General features: G+C 59.1%; 1 protein-coding gene across 2 annotated transcripts; it reads right to left on the bottom strand.

Annotated features, from left to right (window-relative positions):
- Window positions 1-830: 830 nt before the first annotated feature.
- Slc22a6 (solute carrier family 22 (organic anion transporter), member 6) lies at window positions 831-6,308 on the bottom strand. Of its 2 annotated transcripts, none has more exons than XM_013510035.1 (10): window positions 5,738-6,308; window positions 5,441-5,544; window positions 5,126-5,280; window positions 4,203-4,446; window positions 3,792-3,915; window positions 3,595-3,710; window positions 2,577-2,791; window positions 2,384-2,492; window positions 1,108-1,311; window positions 831-1,016 (listed from the first exon to the last, which is right to left on the bottom strand). In XM_013510035.1, exons 1-10 carry the CDS (start codon window positions 6,104-6,106, stop codon window positions 926-928), a joined length of 1,731 nt encoding a protein of 576 aa, XP_013365489.1. In that variant the 5' UTR covers window positions 6,107-6,308; the 3' UTR covers window positions 831-925. The 2 variants fall into 2 exon arrangements, with proteins under 2 accessions (XP_013365489.1, XP_005414810.1); XM_005414753.1 differs by having other exon boundaries at window positions 4,203-4,371; window positions 5,738-6,306.
- Between the last annotated feature and the right edge of the window lie 2,119 nt (window positions 6,309-8,427).

The raw sequence follows: 8,427 nt of genomic DNA, 5'->3' as shown, positions 1-8,427 counted from the left end.
CTTGCTCCCACAGTCCACAGGATATGCAAACCTAGGCAGTTAAGAGGCCGCTCTGTGCCTTGATTTCCTTATCTGCAGAGCAGGAAGTGAAACCATTTTCTCAGGAAGTTCTACGGGACAGGAGAGGACTTAACCTGTGGCTGGGGGCCAGGTCCCTCACCTCCCTGGCGTCATCCAGTGGTAGCCCTGGGGGGTGGCTGGTAGAGGAGGGAGCCAGCCACAGAGCAGAGGTGGCAGCTGGCTGGGTCTGGACCCTGTGGTCACCTGGGGACTCAGAGTCCCCGGCTGCGATGGCCTGAGTCACAGCTGTGGCTTGCTTCCTCCCTGACTCTCACAGAGGGTAAGGAGCCTGAAACCAACCTCTGACTGGCTGTGTACAGTTTGCTGTCCTGTCTGTTTCTGGGAGGGGGTGGATATGCAGCTTTTAGCTAAAACTCTCAGAAATATTTGAATAAGTTAGAGGGGAAGGGAAGAAGGGGCCGAAGTAAGAGAGACTTTTCTTTTTCATCTTACAGTACTGGGGATCGAATGCAGGGCCTTAGCATCCTGAGCCCCTTTTTATTTTTTATTTTGAGACAAGTTCTTTCTAAGTTGCCAAGGTTGGGTTTGGAACTTGCAGTCCTTCTGCCTCAGCCTCCCAGAGCACTGGGACTCCAAGTATGTGCCCCACCCTGGGCAAGACAGACTTTTGTAAAGTGCTGGGGTGAACTGCGGGAAATAGGAGGGTGAGGTGGGGAGGAGGCAGAGGTGGGGGCCGCACTCGGTGACTCCCAGCGGAAGTCCGTGGCCTCTGAGGGGTGATTTCACTCAAGACGTGCACAGCCAGACTTTAACTATGTGGGCTTGGGCAGTGCTCCCCGGGACACAGACCCCCTGTGGCGTCCCCCTCCCAGTACAAGGCCTGGGCCCACAGGCACCTCGGTCCTCAGAGTCCGTTTTTCTCCTGTGTGGCACCCTGGAGTGGCACCATCTGCTTCTGCTGCTCCTGCTGTGGCTGCCTCAGTCTGCCTGCCCTCCTGAGGTGGGGGAAGCAGATCTCTGAGTGTGTGTCCAGGCAGGAGAGTGGGGTGGGCTGCAGGGTGGGAGGCAGACCTGCCCCGGCCCTACCTGCTGTCCAGGTCCTGCACAGTGTCGGGCAGCGGCCGGCCCCGTGTCTCGGGCAGCAGGGCTGTGGCGGCGCTGGCGGCCACAGGTATGGCGCCGAAGATGAAGAGAGGCGCAGTGGGGTAGAGCTCGGCCGTCATGCTCACCAGGGGACTCACGATGCTGCCCACCCGGGCCACGGTGCTGCCCATGCCCAAGCCCGTCTGCCTGTGGGTTGGGGGTCAAGGCATTTGCCACAGCCAGGACACGGCTCCAACCCTAACTTGTGCCACCACCCTTCCCTTATATGGGCACTTGGACCTTTTTTTGGTGACTTTAAAGAGGAAATCAGGAATCTTGAGACTGGATTTTGCCTCTGCCCTTAACTGGCTGTGTGACCTCGGGCAAGTCCCTTTCCCCCTGTGGGCCTGAGTTTCCTGAGCTGTCAAATGGGAGGTTTGTTGAGAAGGTGAGGTCAGTGGCCATCAGGTCACCTGACAGAGTGATGCCTGGAGTTTCACGGCCCCAGCCCCACACAGAACCACCGGATGGGGTCCCCCTGAAGGCCGAGGGTTCTGCCCATTAGGAATATATGAGGAGGGTTTGCAGGGAGCAGAGGGCAAGACGTGGCCTCAGATGTGACCTGTGTGGGGCTCCAGTGCTGGCTCCCCGGCTCCCTGGCTGTGTGGTCTTGGAGACGTCACCTGACCTTCCTGCTGTGTTCATGAAATGGGAACAGTGTGGTGTCTGCCTGCTGGCTCCTTGTGAAGACAGGTGAGTTAGCCCCGGGCAACGTGCACGACGCGCCTCGCACAGGCGAGCACTGCACACCAGCGCTCTCTCCTAGATCTCGCAAGGACGCAGCATCTGGGACTCCCAGCTCCTCAGCCAAGTGGCTAAGGGAAGCCTGGCATTTCTTTGACACCTCGGTGAGTTTTGCATCTGGCTCTTAAAATAGACACATTTCTTAACGGCCTCATCTGTAGGCTCCAGAGAGCTGGTGACGTTTCTGTAGCCCTTTTGATCAGTGCTGCTCCTGTGGCTGGGAGGACATTCGTGTTCATGTCTTTGGTTACACACACTTGGCTTAAGATGGAGCTCTGAGTGGCAGCAGCTTCTATCTTGGGTTCTGGGGCCCCTCAGTCTGCCTCTGAGACGTGTCTCTGTGCTCTCCTCCTTGCCTTGGCTGGGGACCCTGAAGATCTGGGGCCAGGGGTCTGCACTGCACTTGCCACGGGTGCAGGGTCTGACCTTGTGCAGGATGAAGTCTCCCCTCAGCCCCGCACCCTGTTCTACTCACCGGATTATGGTGGGGTACAGCTCCCCCGTGTACAGGAAGATACAGTTGAAGGAGGAGGCCAAGCACCCTTTCCCCAGCACGGCGAGGGAGGTGCGGACGATTGTCTGGTCTGGGGAGAAAGGAGAGGATAGGCTGGGAGTGGGGCTGGGAGAAGGAGGGCCGTGTCCAGGATGGGCCAAGTTGTGGTGCTCACCCCGGGGTATCACTGCATTCATCAGGATGCAGATGCCTGCCAGTAGGAGGGAGGCTGCCTGCGCTGGCTTGCGGCCCAGGGAATTGATGACCAGGAAGCACACGAGCTTGGCAGGCAGATCTACGGCCCCGAAGATCACCTGGATCAGGTAGATGCTGACCCCGAAGCCCTGCAAGTCCATGACCAGTCCATAGTAGGCAAAGCTGGTGGCAAACCTAGCAGGGGTGGGAGGGGCTGGTTAGGAGTCTTAAGGAGGGGAGGGAAGAAATAGGGTGATTTTAACTGTACACATAGCTGCTCACTTGAGCAACGGGGTGGCCCCCAGCACCCTGAGCCCCCGCCACCTGATAACCAGGTCTTTGTGTGCCCCGCATTTGTGCAGTCACTGTACGAGGATCGTGTGGTTTCTGTCTTTATCTTATCTGCTAATGCTGGGCTGAGGGAGGACAGGTCAATGTCCAGGCCACACTTCAGGGCCAAGTGCTGGGGCGGGGCAGGGTGCCTGGGACCTGTCTGTGGGTGTTCTATGAAGACATCCAGAGCTAACAAAGTAGAACAGAGGTTTTGGACAGAATTCACGACTGAGGGAACCCTGGCTGGAGGTTGCTCCTTCTCACGAGGGACTGTAGTGACAGAGAGAGGGTGGGAGTGTGGACAGCATGGGTTCTCTGGGGCCTGTGGTCTTGGGCCAGCCTGTCCTCAAGACGGCACTGGTCCTCTTCTGTCTGTTTCTGGCAGTAGCCGGGACCCAGTTACCCTGGGCCCTTGCAGGACCCCATGGTCTCTGCTCTGCCACACTGGAGCATCTGGCGCTGATGAGATTGGGGCAGAGCTGGTGAGGGACCGAAACCAAGTCGGGGCTGCAGGGCATTTGGCCTGGGATGTCTCTGGGTGGTGGCCACCCCCCATAGTAGGCCTGTGGGCCTTTCCTCCCTTTCCTGGCATCTACCCACCAGCTCTATCCCTAGGGTAGTTGGCCCCCAGTGAGTCAGTGTATCTGTGTCTGCACCCGGCCTACCACAGCATGGAGAGGCAGAGGAAGAGGTGGCGGAGGGGAGGGCAGCGCAGCAGGTCCATGGCGGAGGCCTGGCCTTTGCCCAGGGTCAGTTCCTTCTGCAGACTGGTCCGAAGCACCTGAGGGTAGGCGGGGCTCAGGCCTCTTGCAGTGACCTGGAGAAGCCCCAGGCTCTGATCTTAGAGGTCTGGGGTCCTCACCTCCATACTCAGCTTGGCTCCTTCTGCCTGCTTCCCGTTGATTCGAGCCACTCTCTGCAGGGTGCTCAGTGTGAGGTCCAGCCTCCCACGGGAGGAGAGCCAGCGAGCAGACTCGATGAAGAACCTGAGGGTTGGCAGGGTCAGGGGAGGGCATGGGCTGGGGCTGAGCTGGGGCTGGGTTGTGGGAGGTTCACTAGAGTTGGGGTTAGAAGCCTTGCTGTGTCCCTCTTCTGAGGACCTTGGGGCAGGGCCCTGTTCCCAGGGCCAGCTCTGTGCCTGGGGGGCTGGGGACCGGAGTGTGGGTGCCACTGGCTTGGGCAACCTCTGTGTGTACAGTAGTGGGGGCTTGGGGAGGTGGCTGGTCCCTTGCGGCCCCCCAGGGTCCCACAGCACCACTCTCCTGGCCCGCACCAGGAGTACAGGAAGAAGGCGTAGAAGGGCGCGGAGACCAGGAGCTGCAGGTGGCGCCAGTGTGGCACGGCGTAGGCCAGGCCGGCCAGCAGGAACTGGCCCAGGCTGTAGGTGTAGCCCATCAGGGTGCCCACGCAGGCGCGTGTGTGAATGGGCGTCCACTCCACATCTGTGAGAGGACAGCACAGGGCAGGTTCCACACTGGGCATGGGATGGGCAGACCCCAGCCTGGGCTCTCCAGGCGCTGGGGAGAGCAGGGGTGAGGAGAAGAGGGAGTGGGCTGAGGCTGTCTACACCGTGGCCCTGCACCTGCCCCACGCTCCCCTGGTCAGAGGTCCCTGTCCTCAGGATTCCCCATCTCTGTCCTGACAGCAGCCATGCCCTGCTGGTCCCCTCAGTGACGCTTCTCCACTGTGGGACCACCTGCCATGGGGGCTTGAATGTGCTGGGAAGATGGGACCTTGGATGTCCCGTCCCAGCTGAGCCCGGAGCAGCTCTTCTATTCTAGGGGGCCCCAGGTCCTGGGTTCCTTTCTGGGCTAAATCTGTCCCTCTCTCCCCAGCCTCAGATTTCTCATCTGAGAGACCCCGTGTGAGTGTGCGTGTGTGTGCAAGTGCACACGTGTGCACATGCATGGGTGTAGGTGCACGTGTGTGTGAGCTGCCCTGTGGTGCAGGCTCGTGTGACAATTAGAAACATTTCAGCCTTAGAAAGCAGATGTTCTACTTAGATCACACAGGGCACAGAGCTATCCTGGCCCGAGCCGTGGGGTGTGGTGGGGTCTCCCTTGACTCTCCTGCCCCAGGCCGGCCTCAGCCGTGTTGGTGACCTGCGATCTGACAGGGGCGTCTCAGTCACTGCTCTAAATGAGGGTTGGGTGGCCCGGGAGGAGGCAGGCAGGGAGGGGAGGGGCCAGCTCATACTTATCGTCATGGAGTTGATGGCGATGCTGGCCAGGGACATGCCTGAGAGCAACCGGAAGGCACAGTAGAGGGGGAAGTTGGGGGCGTACGCGGCACAGGTCCCCGACACAGCTGTCTGCAGGTAGTTCAGGATCAGCACCTTCCTGCGGCCCAGCCTGGGGGCGGGAAGACCTCAGCAGGGTGGGTGGGGGCTGGGTAAGCCCTGGCTGGGGTGTTGAGGACTCGGGCTGCAATACGAGGCTGTGGGTTTCCAAAGCAGCCCCCTGAGAAGTGGATCCCCCACCCACCCTGTCCCGGGCCAAGCCCTGCACTGACCTGTCTGCCAGATGCCCGAAGGACATGGCGCCCAGCAGAACCCCGACCATGTAGAGGGACTGGGCCAGCTGGCGGAGTGCCCGATGTGAGCACACAAGGTCCCACTGCGGGGGAAAGGTGAGCTCAGGCCGTACCCTCATCCCTGACTCCTCAGCTCCTGGGTCCCAGGTCTGAGGGCTCTGCCTCCAACCCAGGAGCTTCCACGCCTGTGTGCATGTGTGTGTGCATGCACTGTATGGTGTGTCTCTCTGCGTGCATGTGTGTGTGTATGTGTCCCCATCGGGGCACTGTCCTTACCTCTGTCACGATGGTAGATGGGAAAGTGCTATTGTCGTAGACCCAGCCGTCCACGCAGGGTTCTGTGGGCTCTGTGAGGTTGGTTGTGGTGTTGGTGGTGAGGGGTGGTCCCTGCCGTGGGGTGGCAAAGCGCAGGCAGGATTCAGGTCGCCCCTGTGGATCCTGGGGCAGCCAGGACCCCAGATCCCCGTCCGGGCCAAGGCTGGCGTTGGGGGGCAGGCGGCAGTGGTGGGCGGGGATGGCAGCTGTGAAGTTCTGCAGGGTGTTGTGGGAGGCCATCAGGAGCAGCGGCAGGACCACCAGGGCGACTTGGATCTGCTGGAAGCGGCCGACGGCACCCACCTGCTTCAGGAGGTCGTTGAAGGCCATGGCGCTGGCCGGGGTGGGTGGCCGGATGAGGATGTTGTCCCAGGGCTGTGGACTGCCCGTCTGTCCTCCGTCCTCTGCCAGCAGCTGTGTCTGCGGCCGAGGCTCTGCGGGGCTGCGGCCTGGGCCCCTCCTCCTCCCTGGCCTGGTTCTGTCCCTCCCTTCCCCTGCGGCTTCTCCTCACTTTGGGGTCTTGAGAGCCCTGACCCTTACACTGGCAGGTTTTAATCCTTGGCCCAGAGGGAATGAGTTAAAGTGTGACTTAGGATCGGCAGGATTAACCCTGCGAGGACTCCCTGTGTCCGTGGAATCTCTCCAAGTGGGTGTAAAGGGCAGGAAAGGGTGGATAAGGCAGGAGAGGAGAGAGGGGTTGTGCTGGGCACCTGGGAGCAGAAAAAGACACAGCGGGACCTCTCTGTCCCTCATAGTAAGGACAGCACCTGGAAGTGTGGTGGCCTCTCGTGCCCTTTCTAGTGGACAGGATGGGAACGGTCTCTTCAGGAAAGGTTGCCAGAGAAAACCTGAACTTCAGATTAGTGAATAACACTTGAGAAGTGTGGATTGTCTCAGATGCTGCACTGAACGCCCTTATCCATGACACTGGTTGGAATCCCGGTTTGCCTGGCATCTTGTGTTCTGGGAACTGTGAATGTCTGCTGGGGCCATGGTTTTCAGCGGTGGGGAGGAACCAGTGTCAGAGGCTGCCTTCGGAGGAGGGAACCTCAAGCCAGTGTCATGGTCACTCAGCTTTCACCTTCTCGGTGGCTCTGATTCTAATTTCCCTGTTGTCATGTCTCTTGTCTACTATTTTTAAACAATGAGTGTGAATTTAATCTCATTTTTAGTTGTGACGCCGAGATATCCCTTCAACCCTCTGAATGGCCTTGGCTCCTGATCTGGGGCACCCTCTCCACTACTGGATGTGTTTTGCTGCATCATGGGCTGGGGACGCTGAGAGCAGGCTGCACCTTTTGTGTCTGCCTGGCACCATGTATGTTATGTAAGATGTGGCCTGCTGGACCCAAGCCCTCCCTCCACCTTCGCTGGCTTGGTGACCAGGGCCATTGCTTGACTTCTCAGCTCCTGTGTGATCTCATTTGCAAGATAGGGATAATCATTGGAGTGGTTGTAGGGTCAAATGAGCTGATTTGAGGAAAGACCTTCAAGTAGCTTCTAGCCAGGTGAGGTAGCATGCGCCTGTACGACTGGCCAGGTGGGAGGCTGAAGCAGGAAGATGGCTTGAGCTCAGGAGTTTGAGACTATCCTGGGCAATGTGGTAAGAGCCCAACTTGAAAGATGAAGGACAAAATAAGACATGCCAGACCAAAGAGAAGCTTTTGCCCTGTAGCTCAGTGATTATGAACTCTTACTTTTTTATGGTTTTAAAAAAAAAAAGCAAGAGAGATCATCACATTGATTTTAGAAGGAAAATATGTCCAAGCTCATCTTATGCTAAAAACAGTGGTTTTTCCACTGGGTGCCTTTGCCTCCCTTAGCAACACCTGGAGGCATTCCTGGTGGTCACATGTGGAGAGGTGGATGCTTTCGGCTTGTGAGGTCCAGACGCTGGGAGGTGTCAATGCCCAGAGTCGCCTTGACTCTCATGGTGGTAGGGGAGGTTGGGAAACCTGGCCCTAGACTCTGCTGTATGGGGACCGGGCTCCATGGGTTTGTCATGGAGATGATGCCTACATCTTCTTGGGCCCCTCACTACGGGGCAGGGACAGACGCTGCACACCGGCCTCCCCTACCCAGGGCTCCCTCAGAACCCAGCCTACATTCAGCCCACGCTGCTCTGCTGTGTCCTGTGTTGGTGGCTGGCTGAGCGCTGCTCTGTCCTTCTGTGTAACGGGGCTCATCTGACTGCCCGTCCAGCGTGGGGACAGGTCAGGAAGCAGAGGCCAGCCCAGGCCCTGCCGCCCAGACATACGCAGCGGGTGTGCAGACTGCGAGGGCGGGCCCGCCTTCAGTTCCCGCCACCCCTCCTCGCTCCCAGGGTGCAGCTTCTGTGTTAAGTCACCGGGGTCCTTGATGTACCCCGAGGCCTAGGATCCAGGAGGCCCTGCCTGGGCCTCTGTCTCACGTCAAAGCCGGGACCCTAAGGATGGCTCTGGAGTTGTAGACTGTGGCTGGAAGTATCTAGTGATTTGGTCTCATGCACAGAAGAGAGCAGGCGAGGCTTGAGGGGACCCAGCCCGGCTCCCTGCCCCGAGCTGGCTCTGCTTGGCCCACCAGGGTCCAGATGCCTGAGAATGGTGTCCATGCCAAGGTATACAAAAGCCCGAGGCCTGGGGAGGCGAGGACAGCTGGACAAACAGCTTGGG

The sequence above is a fragment of the Chinchilla lanigera genome, unplaced genomic scaffold (assembly GCF_000276665.1).
Source record: "Chinchilla lanigera isolate Chin_1 unplaced genomic scaffold, ChiLan1.0 scaffold00198, whole genome shotgun sequence".
Lineage (NCBI taxonomy): Eukaryota > Metazoa > Chordata > Mammalia > Rodentia > Chinchillidae > Chinchilla > Chinchilla lanigera.
The sequence above is the reverse complement of the archived record's forward strand: the minus strand, read 5'-3'. Positions and strand labels throughout refer to the sequence as shown.